At 72.2% G+C, this 23,637-nt stretch overlaps 2 protein-coding genes across 10 annotated transcripts in view; one reads left to right on the top strand and one right to left on the bottom strand.

Annotated features, from left to right (window-relative positions):
- SLC6A9 (solute carrier family 6 member 9) overlaps window positions 1-4,319 on the top strand; it is a 46,203-nt gene extending 41,884 nt beyond the window's left edge. For all 3 annotated transcript variants that reach the window (XM_075935793.2, XM_075935794.2, XM_075935795.2), the window contains exons 12-14: window positions 2,188-2,288; window positions 3,171-3,341; window positions 3,983-4,319. In XM_075935793.2, coding sequence (XP_075791908.2) covers window positions 2,188-2,288; window positions 3,171-3,341; window positions 3,983-4,180 — 470 coding nt within the window. In that variant the 3' untranslated portion in view covers window positions 4,181-4,319. The remainder of the gene's footprint in view (window positions 1-2,187; window positions 2,289-3,170; window positions 3,342-3,982) is intronic.
- A 2,334-nt stretch (window positions 4,320-6,653) lies between these two features.
- On the bottom strand, window positions 6,654-21,297 carry CCDC24 (coiled-coil domain containing 24). Of its 7 annotated transcripts, none has more exons than XM_075935800.2 (9): window positions 21,195-21,297; window positions 19,209-19,369; window positions 18,780-18,964; window positions 15,486-15,605; window positions 14,787-14,870; window positions 13,359-13,413; window positions 9,220-9,289; window positions 8,830-8,947; window positions 6,654-7,417 (listed from the first exon to the last, which is right to left on the bottom strand). In XM_075935800.2, the coding sequence occupies exons 1-9, from the start codon at window positions 21,289-21,291 to the stop codon at window positions 7,063-7,065; spliced, it is 1,245 nt and encodes a 414-aa protein (XP_075791915.1). In that variant the 5' UTR covers window positions 21,292-21,297; the 3' UTR covers window positions 6,654-7,062. The 7 variants fall into 7 exon arrangements, with proteins under 7 accessions (XP_075791915.1, XP_089636515.1, XP_089636512.1 ...); XM_089780389.1 differs by having other exon boundaries at window positions 19,209-19,372; window positions 21,195-21,240; XM_089780386.1 differs by lacking the exon at window positions 21,195-21,297 and adding an exon at window positions 19,527-19,630 and having other exon boundaries at window positions 18,784-18,964.
- Between the last annotated feature and the right edge of the window lie 2,340 nt (window positions 21,298-23,637).

Raw genomic sequence — 23,637 nt, 5'->3', positions numbered from 1 at the left:
AGTGGTTACAGCAATGGGGGTTGGGTGCCCAGGACGCGCGGGTTCTGGCCCGGCTGAGGGAGCAGGGTCTAGTGGTTACAGCAATGGGGGGTTGGGTGCCCAGGACGCGCGGGTTCTGACCTGGCTGAGGGAGCAGGGTCTAGTGGTTACAGCAATGGGGGTTGGGTGCCCAGGACGCTCGGGTTCTGGCCCGGCTGAGGGAGCAGGGTCTAGTGGTTACAGCAATGGGGGTTGGGTGCCCAGGACGCTCGGGTTCTGGCCCGGCTGAGGGAGCAGGGTCTAGTGGTTACAGCAATGGGGGTTGGGTGCCCAGGACGCGCGGGTTCTGGCCCGGCTGAGGGAGCAGGGTCTAGTGGTTACAGCAATGGGGGGTTGGGTGCCCAGGACGCTCGGGTTCTGGCCCGGCTAGGGGAGCAGGGTCTAGTGGTTAAAGCAATGGGGGGTTGGGTGCCCAGGACGCTCGGGTTCTGGCCCGGCTGAGGGAGCAGGGTCTAGTGGTTACAGCAATGGGGGGTTGGGTGCCCAGGACGCTCGGGTTCTGGCCCGGCTGAGGGAGCAGGGTCTAGTGGTTACAGCAATGGGGGTTGGGTGCCCAGGACGCTCGTGTTCTGGCCCGGCTAGGGGAGCAGGGTCTAGTGGTTAAAGCAATGGGGGTTGGGTGCCCAGGACGCTCGGGTTCTGGCCCGGCTGAGGGAGCAGGGTCTAGTGGTTACAGCAATGGGGGGTTGGGTGCCCAGGACGCTCGGGTTCTGGCCCGGCTGAGGGAGCAGGGTCTAGTGGTTACAGCAATGGGGGTTGGGTGCCCAGGACGCGCGGGTTCTGGCCTGGCTGAGGGAGCAGGGTCTAGTGGTTACAGCAATGGGGGGTTGGGTGCCCAGGACGCTCGGGTTCTGGCCCGGCTAGGGGAGCAGGGTCTAGTGGTTAAAGCAATGGGGGTTGGGTGCCCAGGACGCTCGGGTTCTGGCCCGGCTGAGGGAGCAGGGTCTAGTGGTTACAGCAATGGGGGTTGGGTGCCCAGGACGCTCGGGTTCTGGCCCGGCTGAGGGAGCAGGGTCTAGTGGTTACAGCAATGGGGGTTGGGTGCCCAGGACGCTCGGGTTCTGGCCCGGCTGAGGGAGCAGGGTCTAGTGGTTACAGCAATGGGGGTTGGGTGCCCAGGACGCTCGGGTTCTGGCCCGGCTGAGGGAGCAGGGTCTAGTGGTTACAGCAATGGGGGTTGGGTGCCCAGGACGCTCGGGTTCTGGCCCGGCTGAGGGAGCAGGGTCTAGTGGTTACAGCAATGGGGGTTGGGTGCCCAGGACGCTCGGGTTCTGGCCCGGCTAGGGGAGCAGGGTCTAGTGGTTAAAGCAATGGGGGGTTGGGTGCCCAGGACGCTCGGGTTCTGGCCCGGCTGAGGGAGCAGGGTCTAGTGGTTACAGCAATGGGGGTTGGGTGCCCAGGACGCTCGGGTTCTGGCCCGGCTAGGGGAGCAGGGTCTAGTGGTTACAGCAATGGGGGTTGGGTGCCCAGGACGCTCGGGTTCTGGCCCGGCTGAGGGAGCAGGGTCTAGTGGTTACAGCAATGGGGGTTGGGTGCCCAGGACGCTCGGGTTCTGGCCCGGCTGAGGGAGCAGGGTCTAGTGGTTACAGCAATGGGGGTTGGGTGCCCAGGACGCGCGGGTTCTGGCCCGGCTGAGGGAGCAGGGTCTAGTGGTTACAGCAATGGGAGTTGGGTGCCCAGGACGCTCGGGTTCTGGCCCGGCTGAGGGAGCAGGGTCTAGTGGTTACAGCAATGGGGGGTTGGGTGCCCAGGACGCTCGGGTTCTGGCCCGGCTAGGGGAGCAGGGTCTAGTGGTTAAAGCGGGGGGGGGGGGGAAAGGAGGGGAGCTGGGCGCCCAGGATGCCTGGGTTCTGTTTCCAGCTGGTCCCTGTGGGGTGACGCCTGAGCCCCCCCCCCCCCCGGGTACTGGTGAGGGCAGGGGCAGGCCGGGGACACTGTAAGGTGGGGGCTGAGGCTGCAGCAGCTGGCCACGCGTGAGGGAGGCAGCAGCCCTGGGTGCCGGCCTGGCACAACGTGAGGGCTGGGCGTGGCTGTTCCCTGCCTGGCTCCAGGTCCCCCGGGGGGAGGGGTGGATGCGCCCAGGGGCATCGACCCCCCCCCCCCCCGCGCTGGGGGGCTGCCCAAGTGACACCCTGCCTGCGCCCCCAGGGCATCGGAACTACTTCAGGGACATTGAGATGATGCTGGGCTTCCCGCCCCCCCTCTTCTTCCAGATCTGCTGGAGATTCTTCTCGCCCGCCATCATCTTCGTAAGCGCGCAGCCCGGCTCGGGTGCCAGCCCCTGGGGGCGGGGGCGTGCCAGCCCGTGGGGGCGGGGGCAGGGGCGTGCCAGCCCGTTGGGGGGCGGGGGCAGGGGCGGGCCCGGGGGGGGCAGGGGCGTGCCAGCCCGTTGGGGGCGGGGGGGGCAGGGGCGTGCCAGCCCATTGGGGGCGGGGGGGCAGGGGCGTGCTAGCCCGTTGGGGGCGGGGGCAGGGGCGTGCCAGCCCGTGGGGACGGGGGCAGGGGTGAAGGTTTGCTTGGCTGTAGCCTCAGGACACCGCCAGCCCTGCTCCTGCTTCTCGGAGGGAGTGTGACGGCGCGTCGGGCCCCCGATCCTGCACCCCCCGTGACGGCGCGTCGGGGCCCCCGATCCTGCACCCCCCGTGACGGCGCGTCGGGGCCCCCCGATCCTGCACCCCCCGTGACGGCGCGTCGGGGCCCCCCGATCCTGCACCCCCCGTGACGGCGCGTCGGGCCCCCGATCCTGCACCCCCCGTGACGGCGCGTCGGGGCCCCCCGATCCTGCACCCCCCGTGACGGCGCGTCGGGCCCCCCGATCCTGCACCCCCATAGCAGCCAGAACAGACTCTGCCAGCAGTAGAAGGGGTGGGGGGTTTATTGCTCCCCCCGGACACAGCCCAGCACAGACGTGATGGGGACACAGGAGTCAGGGCTGGGATGCCTCAGCCCCCTTGGGGTGGGGGGTCCAGCTGGAGGGAGCAGGCATGGCTGGGGGCTGGCTGTGGCCGGGGGGGCTAGCAGAATGTGGAGCAGGTAGGTTTGGGGCCCATGAGTCAGCCCCCAGCAGGGGGGGCATGGGCAGGCCTGGGGGGCCCAGCTGAGCCCCACTCTCCCCCTTCTGTGCCCCCCAGTTCATCCTGGTGTTCACGGTCATCCAGTACCAGCCCATCTCCTACAACACCTACGTCTACCCGCCCTGGGCCATCGGCATCGGGTTCCTCATGGCGCTGTCCTCTGTGCTCTGCATCCCGGTGTACGCCGCCTACCGGCTCTGCCGCGCCGAGGGCGACTCGCTGCTCCAGGTGGGGGCTCTAGGCCCCACTGCTGCTGTGGGGCGGGCTCTGGGCCCTGGCCAGCAAAGACCCCCCAAGCTGTGCCCCGGCAGGGGTTGAACCTGCCCTGGGGGCTGGGAGCCAGGCCTCCTGTGCTCTGGCCTCAGCTCCGGGGGGGTAGGGGAGGGCAGCGGGATCTAATGGGTAGAGCGGGGGCTGGGAGCCAGGACTCCTGGGCTATGTCTACACTGGCGGGTTCTTGTGCAAGAACTTTTGCACAAGACCACGTCCACGTGCTTTTGCACAAGAGCACCCATGGCGGTGTGGACGCTCTTTTGTGCAGGAACGCTCCGCTGGCCCCACTCTTGCGCACGAGAGCGCACACGTGTTAGACGCGAGCGTAGCTCTCGCGCCGGACGCCCTCTCTTCCCACGCGTTACTGGAACCCGCCAGTGCAGACGTAGCCCTGCCTAGGGGGGTCGTGGGGGCTGGCGGGTTGACTTGGCGCCTCCTTCCCTGGGCCCCTCAGGCCTGGCCGAGTGTCCGGCTGCCCTCCGCTTGGGGTCGGTGTGGGGCAGAGGTGGCCAACCCGAGGGCTGCGGGTGGCTGGTGGCCTGGGGGCACCGGGCCATGCCCGTGGCGGAGCTAACACCCCTTCTCCCTCTCTCTAGCGTTTGAAAAACGCCACCAAGCCCAGCCAGGACTGGGGCCCGGCGCTGGCCGAGCACCGGACCGGGCCCTACGCCCCGGCCCCCACGGCCCGCCTGGAGGTGCAGCCGCTGAACCCCGAGAAGCTGCGGAGCGAGGACCTCGCCCTCCCCGTGCAGGGCAGCAACGGCTCAGCCCACAGCCAGGACTCCAGACTGTGACCCGGCGCCCACCCCTGCGCCCCCCACCCACCCTGCCCGGTGCCACACCACAGTGCCCCCTGCTGGGGGAGCCAGGCTGCACCGGGTGCCACCGGGGGTCCCTGTCTGTGTGTCCCCGCCCCCGCCCCTCCCCACGGTGTGTGACCCTCATGTTTACAGTATGGGCCCCGCAGCCGGCAGGAGGGGAGCGGCTGCCAGGCCCCAGCCTGCCCCCGGTGGCGCCACTCGGCAAGGGCTGAAGGCACCGTGGAGGGCGTGCGGACCTGGGCAGAGCGGCAGGAGCCGGGGGGCAGCTTTGCCCAGTGTGTGACGGGGGTAGAGCAATGCCAGGGCCCAAGTGGCCCGGTGGGGGGGGGGGGCGAGCTGCCATGTGGCCCAAGGGGCCCAGGCAACCCCCACAGGCCGCACAGATGGGGCCCAGGAGTGGCCGCCAGGAGGAATCGAGCCCCACTGCAGTGGGGCAGCAGCACAGAGTCAGTGGGGCTGGAGGCAAAGCCAAGAGCCTGCAGGGGTGGAGGGGGGGGTGGGTCTGTCAGGTGCCGTGGGGGCTGGACGGCAGGAACTGGATCAGAGTAGTCCAGCCCTTTCCTCTGCCCCCCCCCCCACCCGGGCCTTCCCCACCCGGCTGGGCCAAAGGGGGAGGGAGCTGCTGCTGGGGGGGGCACAGTTGTGCAGCGGGTCAGAGCCATGGCCAGGGCCGTGTCTGGGGCAGGCAGGGGGCAACCCCACATTGGGCACGAGCGTGCCTGGCAGAAGGCGTACACCTGCCCCAGGTATGGCCCAAGCCCTAGGGTGGCACCCTGGCCAGCCGGCGCCCCTGGCAGCTGCCCCCGCGCACTCAGAACTGGAGAGCAGAGGGGCTGTAGGGCAGGACGGGGGGGGGGCTCCCCTTTGCCACAGCTCACGCCCACAAGCACTGCTGCCATGGTACACGCATGGCACACGCACTGCCACAACACGCCTGGTCCACGCACTCCTCCCGTGTTACACGCATGGCACACGCACTGCTGCCACGACACGCATGGCACAAGCACTGCTCCCATGTTACACGCATGGTCCGCGCACTGCTGCCACGGCACACACATGGCACAAGCACTGCTCCCATGTTACATGCATGGTCCATGCACTGCTGCCACGGCACACGCATGGCACAAGCACTGCTCCCATGTTACATGCATGGTCCATGCACTGCTGCCACGGCACACGCATGGCACAAGCACTGCTCCCATGTTACACGCACTGCTGCCACGGCACACGCATGGCACAAGCACTGCTCCCATGTTACATGCATGGTCCGCGCACTGCTGCCACGGCACACACATGGCACGTACTGCTGCCATGGCACATGCATGGTATACACACACACACACACAGAGCGCCATGTTACAGGCATTGTGCCCGTGTTACACACATGGCATACATGTGGCCACAGCACACGCAGTGCTGCTATGGTACATGCACAGACATGGCACACAGACATGTGACATGCACTGCTGCCACAGCACAAACGGTACGCGCACGGTTCCCCTGTTACATGCATGTCACATGCACTGCTGCCACAGTGCACACATAGCACACGCATGGCCCACGCTGCTGCCACGACACATGCACAGAGATGCTACATGTGCTGCTCCCCTGACACATGCACAGACACACTCTTCCCACCGCACATGTGCAGCCACGCATGGCCCATGCGCACGCGCGTGCGCACACACACACACACACACGTTGCCTGGTGGCACGGGGCTGGGCTGGGCTCAGCGTGTGCCTAGTGCAGTGCCCTGCAGAAGCAGCAGTGGGGCCGGGTCCCAGTGCCAGCCGCCAGCCAGGGCAGGCCCCAGCAGGGGGGTGGAGGGTCAGGCCCTGCCCCACATGTGCTGGCGGGGTGGCAGACGGGCGTTGCTGGGCTCGCCCCAGGCCCCATGGAGGTGGGGAGCAGGCAGCTGGGGGCGGGGCAGTGCCCCAGCCTGTTGCTATGGAGACACACGAGGCCCCTGGAGCACAAAAGTGGGGCGCGGGGGGGGGGGGGGGACTCCCTGCCCCCGACAGGCACGTCTCTCTGCCTCAGACAAGTATTAATGGCGGGTGGCTCCCTGTCCACAGCCCCCCAGGAAGCTGCCCCCCGCGTTGGGGTTGGCTCAGGCAGGCACTGGGCCCGGTCCCTGCCCCCGCCGGTCGCCCTGCCGTGCCTGAGGCGGGCAGGGGGCACGTGGCGCCCTGGGGTGGCTCAGGCCACGGGGAAGGCGTTTGGTGGGGCTTGGGCAGGGGCCACGGGCAGCAAAGCCACGGATGCACGGCTGGGGAAGGTGCCACGGGGGGGCCTGCGGAGCCCAGAGGGCACCTCTCCCCGGGCGCCACGCCCGGCCCCACGCCGACAGCGCTGCACTACTTCCTGCATGGATCCTGTGCCCCGCCCTCGCCCCTCGGATATTAGCACTACGGAGCTGGGCCCGGGCCACGCCCGGCGTCGAGGTTTCACGTCTGATAGAGTTTAATGAAATTTCTATTCCTGCGTCCGCGTGCTGGCTGCGTTTCTGGGGGGAGCGAGCGGGGCCCCTGGCACTGCCCGCCCTGGCGCAGCGGGGTCCTCCACAGCCGGTCCCAGCCCCACAGCCCAGGCCCCCAAGCCAGCCTGGGGTTGGGAGACCCAGCACCTGCCCCCCGGCGGCCCATCTGCCCAGAGGCAGGAGCACCGCAAGGTGCCAGTGGGTAGGCAGCTGCCCGCCCTGCCCACGCAGGGGGCAGCCAGGAGGGGGCGCTGCCCAGTACCAGGTGCAGGGAGCTGATGCCAGGGAAAGGGGCCGGGCCCTCCAGGAGGGCAGGAGCCAACTGGAAGGAACTGGAGCTAGAGTGGGGGACCCCCCATGCCCGACTGTCCTGCCCTAGCCAGGCGCCTGGCAGCCCAGCAGCCTCAGGCGGCGGCAGGAGATGGGGCGCGGCGGCGGGCGCTGCTCCGTGGGAGGCGAGGGGAGGAAGGCCAGGCTGCAGGCCGGGCCGGCAGGAGGGGCCCCGGCTCCCCGCGGTGCTGCGCCCCGGTCCTGGCACTCAGCACTGCCGTCTGTCTGTCCTTGCCCACTGGCCCAGCCCCGGCGCCCCCTGGCCAAGCTGCCCAGAGAGGGGGGCACTGGGCCCGTGGCGCTGCCTGGGGCTGACGGTGCCGGCCCCAGCCGGGACCAAGTGGGTGCCAGGCCGGGGCAGACGCTGGCCGGTGCAGGGCTCCCCAAGCCCTCGGGGCAGCTGCAGAGCCAGGAGACAGGGCAGTTAGCAGGGCACGGCCGGGACGCCCACCCCACAGCCCAGCCCGGGAAAAGCCCTGGGAGCAGGATCCGGCCATGCCCCACCCCCAAGCGCCCGCCAGCCTGCAGAGCCCAGCAACGGGCCCCCTGCACGCACCACGGCCATGCCCCACCCGCTGCCCCCCAGGTTCCCAGCCAGCCCCCCACTTCCACCCTCTGCCCCCCGGGGTCCCAGCCAGCCCCCCACTCCCACCTGCTGCCCCCCGGGTTCCCAGCCAGCCCCCCACTCCCACCTGCTGCCCCCCGGGGTCCCAGCCAGCCCCCCACTCCCACCCGCTGCCCCCCGGGGTCCCAGCCAGCCCCCCACTCCCACCTGCTGCCCCCCGGGTTCCCAGCCAGCCCCCCACTCCCACCTGCTGCCCCCCAGGTTCCCAGCCAGCCCCTCACTTCCACCCTCTGCCCCCCGGGGTCCCAGCCAGCCCCCCACTCCCACCCGCTGCACCCCGGGTTCCCAGCCAGCCCCCCACTCCCACCCTCTGCCCCCCAGGGTCCCAGCCAGCCCCCCACTCCCACCCGCTGCCCCCCAGGTTCCCAGCCAGCCCCCCACTCCCACCCTCTGCCCCCCGGGGTCCCAGCCTGCCCCCCACTCCCACCCTCTGCCCCCCAGGGTCCCAGCCAGCCCCCCACTCCCACCCTCTGTCCTAGGGTCCCAGCCTGCCCACCCGCTCCCACTCGCTGCCCCCAGGGTCCCAGCCTGCCCCCCCCACTCCCGCCCTCTGCCCCCGGGGTCCTAGCCAGCCCCCCTGCTCCCACCCGCTGCCCCAGGGTCCCAGCGTGCCCCCCGCTCCCGCCCTCTGCCCTCCAGGGTCCCAGCCAGCCCCCCTCTGCCCCCCAGGGTCCCAGCCTGCCCCCCCGCTCCCACCCGCTGCCCCAGGGTCCCAGCCAGCCCCCCACTCCCGCCCTCTGCCCCCCAGGGTCTCAGCCTGCCCCCCCCACTCCTGCTCGCTGCCCCCCAGGATCCCAGCCTGTCCCACCCACTCCTGCCCGCTGCCCCCCGGGATCCCAGCCAGCCCCCTACTCCCACCCTCTGCCCCAGGGTCCTAGCCTGCCTCTTACTCCCACCCTCCGCCCCCCGAGGTCCCAGCTGGCCCCCTACTCCCGCCCTCTGTCCTGGGGGCTCAGCCTGCCCCCCACTCCCACCCGCTGCCCCCCGGGATCCCAGCCGCCCCCCCCCACTCCCACCCACTGCCCCTGGGGTCCCAGCCGGCCCCCTATTCCTGCCCACTACCCCTAGGATCTACAGCCCTGACAGTGACCCCCCATCTCTGGTGCCCCCTCAATGCCAGACCTGAGGGGCTTGAACGGGCTGAGAGTCAGGGCTCCCCATGGGCCAGCCCTCCTGAAGGGGCTTACCTGGGCTGCCAGGGGGGTGCAGGCCCAGGGCGCTGGTCCCCTGGGCAGAAGCCAGGCCCGGGCTCAGACTGGCCCTGCTGCAGGTCCCGCTCCATGGCTCGCCTCTGCTCCTGCAGCTCTGTGCACAGGGGAGGGGCTGCTGAGAGGCCTGACCTGCCCCCCACCCACTGGGGTACAGCCCTGCAGGGCACTGAGCAAGGAGGAGCTCTGCCGGCCTGCGGCTCCTCTTCCTCAGAGCCACTAGCACAGCTGGCTCCTGGCTGCCGCACGCACGTCCCTCCCCAGAGCCAGCTGCATCTCCAGGCTGGGGACATGGCCCGGCAGCCTGACCAGGGCAGGCAGGCTGGGCACTCCCCGCAAGGCCCCCCAGGAGGAGGGTGGGCCCCTTACCAGCCATGGTTGGCTCCTGCGCCGGCTGCATGGGCCCCGTGGTGGCTCCGTGTTCCTCCTCCAGGCAGCGCTGGGGAGAGGCAGAGATTCAGAGCCCAGCCTGGCCCACTGCCCCTGGCCTGCAGAGAGGCACCTTTGTTGTTGTAGGGTCTCTCCCGCCCCACGCCCGGGACTGCCTGCAGCACGTTCCTCCAGGGGGCTGGCCCTGGCCCCTGCTGCAGCACTGCCCGGAAAAGGCTGGTGAAGCATTTCCCCACATACGCTGGGCTCGCCACCCCGCCCAGAGCCAGAGAAGCCAGGAGTCCTGGTTCCCCCTCACCCCCCCGCTCTAACCACTAGTGCCCACTCCCCGCCCAGGGCCAGGAATAGGACCCAGGAGTCCTGGTTCCCCCTCACCCCCCCGCTCTAACCACTAGTGCCCACTCCCCACCCAGGGCCAGGAATAGGACCCAGGAGTCCTGGTTCCCCCTCACCCCCCCGCTCTAACCACTAGTGCCCACTCCCCGCCCAGGGCCAGGAATAGGACCCAGGAGTCCTGGTTCCCCCTCACCCCCCCCGCTCTAACCACTAGTGCCCACTCCCAGCCCAGGGCCAGGAATGGGACCCAGGAGTCCTGGTTCCCCCTCACCCCCCCGCTCTAACCACTAGTGCCCACTCCCCGCCCAGGGCCAGGAATAGGACCCAGGAGTCCTGGTTCCCCCCCCCCCCCGCTCTAACCACTAGTGCCCACTCCCAGCCCAGGGCCAGGAATAGGACCCAGGAGTCCTGGTTCCCCCTCACCCCCCCGCTCTAACCACTAGTGCCCACTCCCAGCCCAGGGCCAGGAATGGGACCCAGGAGTCCTGGTTCCCCCTCACCCCCCCGCTCTAACCACTAGTGCCCACTCCCCGCCCAGGGCCAGGAATAGGACCCAGGAGTCCTGGTTCCCCCCCCCCGCTCTAACCACTAGTGCCCACTCCCCGCCCAGGGCCAGGAATAGGACCCAGGAGTCCTGGTTCCCCCTCACCCCCCCGCTCTAACCACTAGTGCCCACTCCCCGCCCAGGGCCAGGAATAGGACCCAGGAGTCCTGGTTCCCCCTCACCCCCCCGCTCTAACCACTAGTGCCCACTCCCCGCCCAGGGCCAGGAATGGGACCCAGGAGTCCTGGTTCCCCCTCACCCCCCCGCTCTAACCACTAGTGCCCACTCCCCGCCCAGGGCCAGGAATAGGACCCAGGAGTCCTGGTTCCCCCTCACCCCCCCGCTCTAACCACTAGTGCCCACTCCCAGCCCAGGGCCAGGAATAGGACCCAGGAGTCCTGGTTCCCCCTCACCCCCCCGCTCTAACCACTAGTGCCCACTCCCCGCCCAGGGCCAGGAATAGGACCCAGGAGTCCTGGTTCCCCCTCACCCCCCCCCCCGCTCTAACCACTAGTGCCCACTCCCCGCCCAGGGCCAGGAATAGGACCCAGGAGTCCTGGTTCCCCCTCACCCCCCCGCTCTAACCACTAGTGCCCACTCCCCGCCCAGGGCCAGGAATAGGACCCAGGAGTCCTGGTTCCCCCTCACCCCCCCCCGCTCTAACCACTAGTGCCCACTCCCAGCCCAGGGCCAGGAATGGGACCCAGGAGTCCTGGTTCCCCCTCACCCCCCCGCTCTAACCACTAGTGCCCACTCCCCGCCCAGGGCCAGGAATAGGACCCAGGAGTCCTGGTTCCCCCTCACCCCCCCGCTCTAACCACTAGTGCCCACTCCCCGCCCAGGGCCAGGAATAGGACCCAGGAGTCCTGGTTCCCCCTCACCGCCCCGCTCTAACCACTAGTGCCCACTCCCCGCCCAGGGCCAGGAATAGGACCCAGGAGTCCTGGTTCCCCCTCACCCCCCCCGCTCTAACCACTAGTGCCCACTCCCCGCCCAGGGCCAGGAATAGGACCCAGGAGTCCTGGTTCCCCCTCACCCCCCCGCTCTAACCACTAGTGCCCACTCCCCGCCCAGGGCCAGGAATGGGACCCAGGAGTCCTGGTTCCCCCTCACCCCCCCGCTCTAACCACTAGTGCCCACTCCCCGCCCAGGGCCAGGAATAGGACCCAGGAGTCCTGGTTCCCCCTCACCCCCCCGCTCTAACCACTAGTGCCCACTCCCCGCCCAGGGCCAGGAATAGGACCCAGGAGTCCTGGTTCCCCCTCACCGCCCCCGCTCTAACCACTAGTGCCCACTCCCAGCCCAGGGCCAGGAATAGGACCCAGGAGTCCTGGTTCCCCCTCACCCCCCCCCCCGCTCTAACCACTAGTGCCCACTCCCCGCCCAGGGCCAGGAATGGGACCCAGGAGTCCTGGTTCCCCCTCACCCCCCCGCTCTAACCACTAGTGCCCACTCCCCGCCCAGGGCCAGGAATAGGACCCAGGAGTCCTGGTTCCCCCTCACCCCCCCCTGCTCTAACCACTAGTGCCCACTCCCCGCCCAGGGCCAGGAATGGGACCCAGGAGTCCTGGTTCCCCCTCACCCCCCCGCTCTAACCACTAGTGCCCACTCCCCGCCCAGGGCCAGGAATAGGACCCAGGAGTCCTGGTTCCCCCTCACCCCCCCGCTCTAACCACTAGTGCCCACTCCCCGCCCAGGGCCAGGAATAGGACCCAGGAGTCCTGGTTCCCCCTCACCCCTCCGCTCTAACCACTAGTGCCCACTCCCCGCCCAGGGCCAGGAATAGGACCCAGGAGTCCTGGTTCCCCCTCACCCCCCCGCTCTAACCACTAGTGCCCACTCCCCGCCCAGGGCCAGGAATAGGACCCAGGAGTCCTGGTTCCCCCTCACCCCCCCGCTCTAACCACTAGTGCCCACTCCCCGCCCAGGGCCAGGAATAGGACCCAGGAGTCCTGGTTCCCCCTCACCCCCCCGCTCTAACCACTAGTGCCCACTCCCCGCCCAGGGCCAGGAATAGGACCCAGGAGTCCTGGTTCCCCCTCACCCCCCCGCTCTAACCACTAGTGCCCACTCCCAGCCCAGGGCCAGGAATAGGACCCAGGAGTCCTGGTTCCCCCTCACCGCCCCCGCTCTAACCACTAGTGCCCACTCCCCGCCCAGGGCCAGGAATGGGACCCAGGAGTCCTGGTTCCCCCTCACCCCCCCCGCTCTAACCACTAGTGCCCACTCCCCGCCCAGGGCCAGGAATAGGACCCAGGAGTCCTGGTTCCCCCTCACCCCCCCGCTCTAACCACTAGTGCCCACTCCCCGCCCAGGGCCAGGAATGGGACCCAGGAGTCCTGGTTCCCCCTCACCCCCCCGCTCTAACCACTAGTGCCCACTCCCCGCCCAGGGCCAGGAATAGGACCCAGGAGTCCTGGTTCCCCCTCACCCCCCCCGCTCTAACCACTAGTGCCCACTCCCCGCCCAGGGCCAGGAATAGGACCCAGGAGTCCTGGTTCCCCCTCACCCCCCCCGCTCTAACCACTAGTGCCCACTCCCCGCCCAGGGCCAGGAATAGGACCCAGGAGTCCTGGTTCCCCCTCACCCCCCCCCGCTCTAACCACTAGTGCCCACTCCCCGCCCAGGGCCAGGAATGGGATCCAGGAGTCCTGGTTCCCCCTCACCCCCCCGCTCTAACCACTAGTGCCCACTCCCCGCCCAGGGCCAGGAATGGGACCCAGGAGTCCAGGTTCAAAACATTGTTCCTGCCCCAAGCTCTACCCACTTGCCCATGCTGCCCCCCAATCCCTCCTGCAGATCTTGCTCTGAGAGCTGACATGGGCGGGGGGGGGTGGCTGCCCGGGACTGGGCCGCCCCGACCCCAGGCATCCCGCAGCCCCCCAGGACAGCTCTCCTGCAGCGCCCCCCCTTAGTGCAGCCAGTGCCGGAGACCTGCGGGCACCAGCTCAGCCAGCCAACCACAAGGGGGCAGCGATGGCCCCTGTGAGCACCCTGCTGTGGGGCCAGCCCCAGACCCTCCCACCCACGGGTCCCGGGAGCCTGCGCTGCTGGGGAGGGGCCGGGAGCTGCACGTCTGGCTTCTCCCCAGCCCCTGCCTGGAGCATCTCCCCAGCTGCCGCCTGCACCGGGGCGGGAGGGGCCCTTCCAAAGGCCCCCCCCCCCCCCGGCCCTGTGGGGCTCTGTTGGCAGGGCCGGGGCAGGTGGCTCCGAGGGGCGCCGCAGCTCAGGGCCCTACCTGCAGGTGGCAGACGTGTCTCTCCAGGGCCTGGCACTCTTCCTCCAGCAGGGCCCTGGCAGAAGGGGGGGTTAGGGGGCACCAGGGGCATGGGAACGAGGGGGCCAGGTCAAGGGTCCTGGGCACCCCCCCCCCGCGCTTGGGCATGTGCCCCTCCCAGCTCCTCTCTCACCAGGGGCCAGAGTGAACCCGCTTCCCAGGGGCCCCAGCCCAGCCAGTGCCCCTCACTCCTGCCCCATAGCCCCTGCCGATGCCCTTCACTCCCACCCCACAGCTCCTGCCCCCCCACCCTGGGCTCCCCCAGCCCTGCCAGTGCCCCTCACTCCTGCCCCATAGCCCCTGCCGATGCCCTTCACTCCCACCCCGCAGCTCCTGCCCCCCCACCCTGGGCTCCCCCAGCCCTGCCGGTGCCCCCCACTATTGCCCCCCCACCATAGGCTCCCCCACTGCTGCCCCCAGCCCCACCCTGGGCCCCCCCACCCTGGGCTCCCCCAGCCCTGCCGGTGCCCCCCACTATTGCCCCCACCCTAGGCTCCCCCACTGCTGCCCCCGCCCCAGCCCCCCTGGCTCCTGCCCCCCCACCCTGGGCTCCCCCAGCCCTGCCGGTGCCCCCCACTATTGCCCCCCCACCATAGGCTCCCCCACTGCTGCCCCCCCACACTGCTGCCCCCCCCCTGGGATCCCCCAGCCCTGCCGGTGCCCCCCACTATTGCCCCCACCCTAGGCTCCCCCACTGCTGCCCCCGCACCCTGGGATCCCCCAGCCCAGCCAGTGCCCCTCACTCCTGCCCCATAGCCCCTGCCGATGCCCTTCACTCCCACCCCACAGCTCCTGCCCCCCCACCCTGGGCTCCCCCAGCCCTGCCAGTGCCCCCCACTGCTGCCCCCCCACCCTGGGCTCCCCCAGCCCTGCCGGTGCCCCCCACTGCTGCCCCCCCACCCTGGGCTCCCCCAGCCCAGCCAGTGCCCCTCACTCCTGCCCCATAGCCCCTGCCGATGCCCTTCACTCCCACCCCGCAGCTCCTGCCCCCCCACCCTGGGCTCCCCCAGCCCTGCCGGTGCCCCCCACTATTGCCCCCCCACCATAGGCTCCCCCACTGCTGCCCCCGCACCCTGGGATCCCCCAGCCCTGCCTGTGCCCCCCACTATTGCCCCCACCCTAGGCTCCCCCACTGCTGTCCCCCTACCCTGGGCTCCCCCAGCCCTGCCGGTGCCCCCCACTGCTGCCCTGCAGCCCCAGTCCCTCCTCCCAGCTCTACCAGGACCCTCACTTGCCAGGGTGCCCTGAGGGGAGCTGGGTGGGTTCCTGGGAGCAGAGGGGCAGAGACGCGGCCGTGAGCAGCACTCTGAGCCCGAGAAGCCCCCTGGAGTCCTGCACCGGGGCTGGGCTGGGCTGGGCGGAGGCTCTGCCAGTCCCTGGCTCACTTACCGGAGCTGGGCCCGAGCCTGATGGATGCGGGAGACGCTCAGCTTGTCCTTGAGGGGCTCCAAGTGGTGGACGAGGCTGGCTGGGCTGGGGCAGAGCAGAGACAGGGCTTGCCAGGGGCCATGCCCAGATGGGAGGGAGGTAGGGAAGGGAGCAGCACCCCCTATGGGAGCCTGGCTGACAGCGCAGGCTTGTCTGCCTATCCTGAGGCGGGGAGTTCCACAGGCTCACAGACCTGGGCCTGGCAGAGGTTGCTAGTGAGTGGGCAGGGCCGGGGGCCAGGAAGGGGATGGCAGGGCCTGGGGGAAGCAGCGTGTGTGTTGGGGGGGGGACCCACACTCCCACTATCGCCAGAGCACCAGGAGCTGGGGGAGGGGAGCTGGCGGAGCCAGACAGCAGAGTGCCGAATCTCGGGCACCCTTTTCTGAGCATTCTGGTGCAGCGCAGCTGTCTGGACGTGGCGTACCATGCACGGCGGGGCAGGGGCATGCGGGGACGGAGGGGTGCCCAGCGCCAGGGGGCTGCGATGCAGGAGCCAGGATCCAGCACACACTAGCCGGCCCCCACCCCCCAGGAGCGCTGCCCAGTGCCCCAGGTCCAGGACAGAGGCGCAGGAGGGCCCAGATACCAGTGACAGGCCCATGGCTGGCTGACGAGCAGAGGGGCAGAAGCAGCGGGCACCGTGCCCGGGCACAGACCCACCTGGGGCTGGTGGTGCCAGACAGGCCTCCATCCTGTCCCGCCGGCTCCCCTCCAGCGCTCGGCCCCAAGGCGAAGCTGACCACGTGGGGGCTGTACTTGGCAATGGCCCCGGCTGTGTCCCTGTGGCAGAGACATGGCATGAGCCCCCTGCCCTGGGCCGGGCCCTGGGGGGCTGGGCTAGGGAGCCCATGGGGGGGGGCTCTGGTGCCTAAGGAGCAGGCCCAGGCGGCATGAGAGCTGGCGTACGAGGCGGGCATTGGGGTGCCCCTGAGCAGGGACCCGGGCTCCAGCCAGGTGATGCCCAGGGCAGAGGGTCCAGAGCTGCTCAGGCTGACAGATGGGCACAGAGAGCCGGTGGCAATGGGAAGGACCAGGCGTCCTGCTGCCTGGTGGGGTCCCCAGTGCCCAGCGTGTTCCCGGGCACCTCGCTCAGCTGCGGGCTCCCTGCACGTGACCCTCAGCCGGCCCAAGCTGCATCCTGCACTGCCGGGGGAGGGGCTGCCCAGGTGCCCAGCTGGCTAAGGCCCTGCCAAGTGCTGCTGGGCTGGCACAGAGAAGAAAGGAACTTCGGATCCCTGGCCCCAGGCAGAGAGATACAGCCAGCCACGAGTGCAGCCACGCGGGCCAGCCGGGCTCAGCGCCCCACGGCACGGCCAGCCACGAGCGCAGCCACGCGGGCCGGCCGGGCTCAGCGCCCCACGGCACGGCCAGCCACGAGCGCAGCCATGCGGACCAGCCGGGCTCAGCGCCCCACGGCACGGCCAGCCACGAACGCAGCCACGCGGGCCAGCTGGGCTCAGCGCCCCACGGCACGGCCAGCCACGAGCGCAGCCATGCGGACCAGCCGGGCTCAGCGCCCCACGGCACGGCCAGCCACGAACGCAGCCACGTGGGCCGGCCGGGCTCAGCTCCCCACGCAGGGCCAGCCACGAACGCAGCCACGCGGGCCGGCTGGGCTCAGCTCCCCATGCAGGGCCAGCCACGAACGCAGCCACGCGGGCCGGCCGGGCTCAGCTCCCCACGCAGGGCCAGCCACGAGCGCAGCCACGCGGGCCGGCCGGGCTCAGCTCCCCACGCAGGGCCAGCCACGAACGCAGCCACGCGGGCCGGCTGGGCTCAGCGCCCCACGGCACGGCCAGCCACGAGCGCAGCCACGCGGACCGGCCGGGCTCAGTGCCCCACGGCACGGCCAGCCACGAACGCACCCACGCGGACTGGCCAGGCCCAGCTCCCCACGGCACGGCCAGCCACGAGCGCAGCCATGCGGACCGGCCGGGCTCAGCGCCCCACGGCACGGCCAGCCACGAGCGCAGCCACGCGGACCGGCCGGGCTCAGCGCCCCACGCAGGGCCAGCAGCAAGCGCAGCAATGCGGACCGGCCGGGCTAAGCGCCCCACGGCATGGCCAGCCACGAGCGCAGCCACCCAGACCGGCCGGGCCCAGTGCCCCACGCAGGGCCAGCAGCGAGCGCAGCCATGCGGACCAGCCGGGCTCAGCGCCCCACGGCACGGCCAGCCACGAACGCAGCCACGCGGGCCGGCCGGGCTCAGCTCCCCACGCAGGGCCAGCCACGAGCGCAGCCACGCGGGCCGGCCGGGCTCAGCTCCCCACGCAGGGCCAGCCACGAGCGCAGCCACGCGGGCCGGCCGGGCTCAGCTCCCCACGCAGGGCCAGCCACGAACGCAGCCACGCGGGCCGGCTGGGCTCAGCGCCCCACGGCACGGCCAGCCACGAGCGCAGCCACGCAGACCGGCCGGGCTCAGTGCCCCACGGCACGGCCAGCCACGAACGCACCCACGCGGACTGGCCAGGCCCAGCTCCCCACGGCACGGCCAGCCACGAGCGCAGCCATGCGGACCGGCCGGGCTCAGCGCCCCACGGCACGGCCAGCCACGAGCGCAGCCACGCGGACCGGCCGGGCTCAGCGCCCCACGCAGGGCCAGCAGCAAGCGCAGCAATGCGGACCGGCCGGGCTCAGCGCCCCACGGCATGGCCAGCCACGAGCGCAGCCACCCAGACCGGCCGGGCCCAGTGCCCCACGCAGGGCCAGCAGCGAGCGCAGCAATGCGGACTGGCCAGGCCCAGCACCCCACGCAGAGCCAGCAGCAAGCGCAGCAATGCGGACCGGCCAGGCCCAGTGCCCCACGCAGGGCCAGCAGCGAGCGCAGCCACGCGGACCGGCCGGGCCCAGCGCCCCACGCAGGGCCAGCAGCAAGTGCAGCCACGCGGACCGGCCGGGCCCAGCGCCCCACGCAGGGCCAGCAGCAAGTGCAGCCACGCGGACCGGCCGGGCTCAGCGCCCCACGGCACGGCCAGCCACGAGCGCAGCCACGCGGACCGGCCGGGCTCAGCGCCCCACGGCATGGCCAGCCACGAGCGCAGCCACGCGGACCGGCCGGGCCCAGTGCCCCACGCAGGGCCAGCCACGAGCGCAGCCACGCAGACTGGCCGGGCCCAGCGCCCCACGCAGGGCCAGCAGCAAGCGCAGCAATGCGGACCGGCCGGGCCCAGTGCCCCACGCAGGGCCAGCCACGAGCGCAGCCACGCGGACCGGCCGGGCCCAGCACCCCACGGCATGGCCAGCCATGAGCGCAGCCACGCGGACCAGCCGGGCCCAGCGCCCCACGGCATGGCCAGCCACGAGCGCAGCCACGCGGACCGGCCGGGCCCAGCACCCCACGGCATGGCCAGCAGCGAGCGCAGCCACGCGGACCGGCCGGGCCCAGCGCTCCACACACCACCACTCCCAGAATTCCAGCTGGGGGCAAGAACCAGCTGCACACCCGGATTTAGGCAGGGTCCTCGGCTCCCTGCCCACGGTACTGGGGACAGTGCGGGATGCCCTCATCCCAAAGTGCCCCCCCATGCCCACTGGGCCATGCAGGTCTCATGGGGGGGGCAGCTCCCCACACACAGTACTACCATCTCTAGGCTGTGACCAGGAAGGGCGGGGGACCCAGGCAGGCTGGTGGGGGAGATGGGTTCCATTTCTGGGTGCTGAGCAGAGACAAGCCCCCCCCCCCCCCACCGACATACATTGCAGGAGTCTGAGAAAGGGAAAGGTTCTGCGCATTTCCATTAAGCGTTTGTGTGCCTCGGTTTCCCTTCCAGTGCCACTGCAGGGAAGCTGAGCCCAGAGACACAGGCCTGGGGGGAGGCTACAGGAAGGAATCAGAGCCCAGGGGTTCCCCACAGTGCGGCTGGCTTGGGCTGAGCAGGGCCGGCACACTGCAGACCCCTCCCAGACCGCGCCAGGGCTGGGTGGGCCACGCGGCTCAGCGCCCGCCCGGGTACCTGCCCTCCTCGGATGCCTTCTGCTGGAGGCCGAGCAGCAGCAGCCGGAGCTCCCGTCTCACCAGCTCCTTGAGGTGTGGGGGGGCCGTCAGGAGAGCCCAGGCCCCGTCCCCCTGCGGGGGGCACCAATCCAGCCTGGCACAAGCCGAGCGTGCCTCCTGCCACAGCTCCGCCAGGGTCGCCACCTAGGATGTGGGGCAGGAGAGGTGTTAGCTGGGAACGCAGCCCCCAGCCCCACGGCACTGCGCAGGGATCCGCGGGGGGGGGGGGGGAAGCGCCTCCAGCTCTTCTGGCCCCTGTGCCTGTCTGCACCAGGAATGGGGACCCCCTGTGTGCACCGTCACCCCACGCCGGCCCCCCCAGCCCCAGTGGGGCAGGTGTGGGGGCGGGGCCTCCTCAGGTGGGGTAGGGGTGGGGGCGGGGCCTCACCTCCACATGTAGCTCCAAGCTGCGCTCCACCAGCTCTGCCCCCAGGATGCTCCTCACCTCGTGCCGCTCGCTGGGCCCCACCTGCTCCTCCACCAGGCTCCACAGGGGGGGCAGGGGCTGCCCGGTGCCGCCGGGGGCAGGGAGCATGGGGGCAGCGCCCGCTGCTGGGGGGAGAGGGGAGGTCAGGCGGGCACGGCGGGGGTACCCCATCCTCAGGCTGAGCTCCAGCCCCCACAGTCCCCAGCACGTCCACCCCACAGCCCCTCTGCCGACACATCCACCCCACGGCCCCCTCCGCCCCTCCCCCAGCACGTCCACCCCACGGCCCCTCTGCCGACACATCCACCCCACGGCCCCCTCCGCCCCTCCCCCAGCACGTCCACCCCACGGCCCCTCTGCCGACACATCCACCCCACGGCCCCCTCCGCCCCTCCCCCAGCACGTCCACCCCACAGCCCCTCTGCCGACACATCCACCCCACGGCCCCCTCCCCCAGCACGTCCACCCCACGGCCCCTCTGCCAACACATCCACCCCACGGCCCCCTCCGCCCCTCCCCCAGCACGTCCACCCCACAGCCCCTCTGCCGACACATCCACCCCACGGCCCCCTCCGCCCCTCCCCCAGCACGTCCACCCCACGGCCCCTCTGCCGACACATCCACCCCACGGCCCCCTCCGCCCCTCCCCCCACCCCCCAGACACATCCACCCCACGGCCCCCTCCGCCCCTCCCCCAGCACGTCCACCCCACGGCCCCCTCCGCCCCTCCCCCAGCACGTCCACCCCACGGCCCCTCTGCCAACACATCCACCCCACGGCCCCCTCCGCCCCTCCCCCAGCACGTCCACCCCACGGCCCCTCTGCCGACACATCCACCCTACGGCCCCCTCCGCCCCTCCCCCAGCACGTCCACCCCACTGCCCCCTCCCCCGACACATCCACCCCACGGCCCCCTCCGCCCCTCCCCCAGCACGTCCACCCCACGGCCCCCTCCGCCCCTCCCCCAGCACGTCCACCCCACAGCCCCTCTGCCAACACATCCACCCCACGGCCCCCTCCGCCCCTCCCCCAGCACGTCCACCCCACGGCCCCTCTGCCAACACATCCACCCCACGGCCCCCTCCGCCCCTCCCCCAGCACGTCCACCCCACGGCCCCTCTGCCGACACATCCACCCCACGGCCCCCTCCGCCCCTCCCCCAGCACGTCCACCCCACGGCCCCTCTGCCGACACATCCACCCCACGGCCCCCTCCGCCCCTCCCCCAGCACGTCCACCCCACGGCCCCTCTGCCGACACATCCACCCTACGGCCCCCTCCGCCCCTCCCCCAGCACGTCCACCCCACGGCCCCTCTGCCGACACATCCACCCCACGGCCCCCTCCGCCCCTCCCCCAGCACGTCCACCCCACGGCCCCCTCCGCCCCTCCCCCAGCACGTCCACCCCACAGCCCCTCTGCCGACACATCCACCCCACGGCCCCCTCCGCCCCTCCCCCAGCACGTCCACCCCACGGCCCCTCTGCCGACACATCCACCCCACGGCCCCCTCCGCCCCTCCCCCAGCACGCCCACCCCACGGCCCCTCTGCCGACACATCCACCCCACGGCCCCCTCCGCCCCTCCCCCAGCACGCCCACCCCACGGCCCCTCTGCCAACACATCCACCCCACGGCCCCCTCCGCCCCTCCCCCAGCACGTCCACCCCACGGCCCCTCTGCCGACACATCCACCCCACGGCCCCCTCCGCCCCTCCCCCAGCACGTCCACCCCACGGCCCCTCTGCCGACACATCCACCCCACGGCCCCCTCCGCCCCTCCCCCAGCACGCCCACCCCACGGCCCCTCTGCCGACACATCCACCCCACGGCCCCCTCCGCCCCTCCCCCAGCACGTCCACCCCACGGCCCCTCTGCCGACACATCCACCCCACGGCCCCCTCCGCCCCTCCCCCAGCACGTCCACCCCACGGCCCCTCCCCCGCGCACCGAACCCGCAGAGCCCGAGCAGGGGCCGGCTCCGCCCCTTCCAGCCTGGCGCTCGGCGCCCCGCCCCCCGTTGCCAGGGTAAACTCCTCGTCTCCATAGCGAGGTCCCGCCCCCCGCCAGCTCGGCCCCTTTAAAGGGGAAACGGCCAGAAAACGCCGGTGGGCCCCCCCTTGCCAAGGCGAGACTGGAAGAGACGGGGGCGCGGGGGGCCGGAGGGGGGCTGCAGGGGGCAGGCGCTGGGGGGCAGGGGGGTGAGGGGCCCGGGGGCAGGCGCTGGGGGGCAGGGGGGTGAGGGGCTCGGGGGCAGGCGCTGGGGGGCAGGGGGGTGAGGGGCTCGGGGGCAGGCGCTGGGGGGCAGGGGGGTGAGGGGCCCGGGGGCAGGCGCTGGGGGGCAGGGGGGTGAGGGGCTCGGGGGCAGGCGCGGGGGGCAGGGGGGTGAGGGGCTCGGGGGCAGGCGCGGGGGGCAGGGGGGTGAGGGGCTCGGGGGCAGGCGCTGGGGGGCAGGGGGGTGAGGGGCTCGGGGGCAGGCGCTGGGGGGCAGGGGGGGAGGGGCTCGGGGGCAGGGCTGGGGGGCAGGGGGGTGAGGGGCCCGGGGGCAGGGGGGTGAGGGGCTCGGGGGCAGAGGAGGGTGAAGGGCCCGGGGGCAGGGGAGGGTGAGGGGCTCGGGGGCAGGCGCTGGGGGGCAGGGGAGGGTGAGGGGCCCGGGGGCAGGCGCGGGGGGCAGGGGGGTGAGGGGCTCGGGGGCAGGCGCTGGGGGGCAGGGCAGGGTGAGGGGCCCGGGGGCAGGGGGGTGAGGGGCTCGGGGGCAGGCGCGGGGGGCAGGGGCGTGAGGGGCTCGGGGGCAGGCGCTGGGGGGCAGGGGAGGGCTGGGGGGAGGGGCCCGGGGGCAGGCGCTGGGGGGCAGGGGAGGGTGAGGGGGGGGGCAGGGGGGTGAGGGGCTCGGGGGCAGGCGCGGGGGGCAGGGGCGTGAGGGGCTCGGGGGCAGGCGCTGGGGGGCAGGGGGGTGAGGGGCTCGGGGGCAGGCGCTGGGGGGTAGGGGGGTGAGGGGCTCGGGGGCAGGCGCGGGGGGCAGGGGCGTGAGGGGCTCGGGGGCAGGCGCTGGGGGGCAGGGGAGGGTGAGGGGCTCGGGGGCAGGCGCTGGGGGGCAGGGGGGTGAGGGGCTCGGGGGCAGGCGCGGGGGGCAGGGGCGTGAGGGGCTCGGGGGCAGGCGCTGGGGGGCAGGGGAGGGTGAGGGGCTCGGGGGCAGGCGCTGGGGGGCAGGGGGGTGAGGGGCTCGGGGGCAGGCGCTGGGGGGCAGGGGGGTGAGGGGCCCGGGGGCAGGCGCTGGGGGGCAGGGGGGTGAGGGGCTCGGGGGCAGGCGCTGGGGGGCAGAGGAGGGTGAGGGGCCCGGGGGCAGGGGGGTGAGGGGCTCGGGGGCAGGCGCTGGGGGGCAGGGGAGGGTGAGGGGCCCGGGGGCAGGCGCTGGGGGGCAGGGGAGGGTGAGGGGCCCGGGGGCAGGCGCGGGGGGCAGGGGGGTGAGGGGCTCGGGGGCAGGCGCTGGGGGGCAGGGCAGGGTGAGGGGCCCGGGGGCAGGCGCTGGGCGCGGAGGGGGCAGGTCACTGTCTGGGCAGAGGCCCCCTTTGCTGCCGGGCAGGGCTGGGCGGGGGGTCCCTGCCCCACGAGGGAGGTGCGGTGTCCAGGGGCAGAGGGAGGCCGCACTGAGCTGGGGGCCGGCTGGGGCTCACACCGGGGCAGTGAGCCAAAGCCTCTGGCCTGGGGCGCTGGCCGAGGGGCCGGGAGAATCCCTCTGGCTGCTCCTGTCGGGGGGGGGGGGGGTATTTGCAGCGCCTGGAGGCAGAGTGGGGCAGATGGGGCCACCAGCCACTGACCTGGGCTCTTGGGACAGGCGCCCGGGTACCACAAGCTGCCCGGCTGCACCTGCTGCTCCCTGGAGCACTTTCCCCCAGGTCAGGCGCCGGCCACAGGTCCCCCCGCGGGAGGGGCGGGCTGGGGGGGTCTCTGCAGCTGCTGCCACGTGGGCTACTGCAAGGGCCACCCTGCGGCCAAGTGTGACGCGCTCCGTCGCTGCTGCTATGACCCCCCCCCCTTGCAGGTGCAGAACCCCCTGGGCCACAGCGCCTCCCCCCACTGGGCCTCAGACCCCAACCCCTCATCTCCCACACGTGCAAAGCTCCCCAGCCCCCCAGCTCCTGTGGGCCCCCGTGGCCCCCTCTAATCTTCCTCAAACAGCCCTCCCCCACTTCCTGCTGGGTTGCAAAGCCTCCCCCGCTGCCCTAACCTCCCACAGGTGGCTGGGAGCAAGGCCAGCCCCCGGCTCTTCCCAGCCCAGCTCCAGGCCTGAGTGGCTCAGAGGGCCTGGGGGCAGAGGGTGGCCCTGCTAGGGTGGATGGGGCCTCTGCAGCAGGCCTCGCTCCCCCCCACACCCCTCCCCCAACAAAGGCCC

This window comes from Pelodiscus sinensis, chromosome 9, assembly GCF_052426305.1.
Source record: "Pelodiscus sinensis isolate ZL-2025 chromosome 9, ASM5242630v1, whole genome shotgun sequence".
NCBI lineage: Eukaryota > Metazoa > Chordata > Testudines > Trionychidae > Pelodiscus > Pelodiscus sinensis.
Note: the sequence above shows the minus strand (reverse complement) of the source record. Positions and strands in the feature narration are given on the sequence as shown.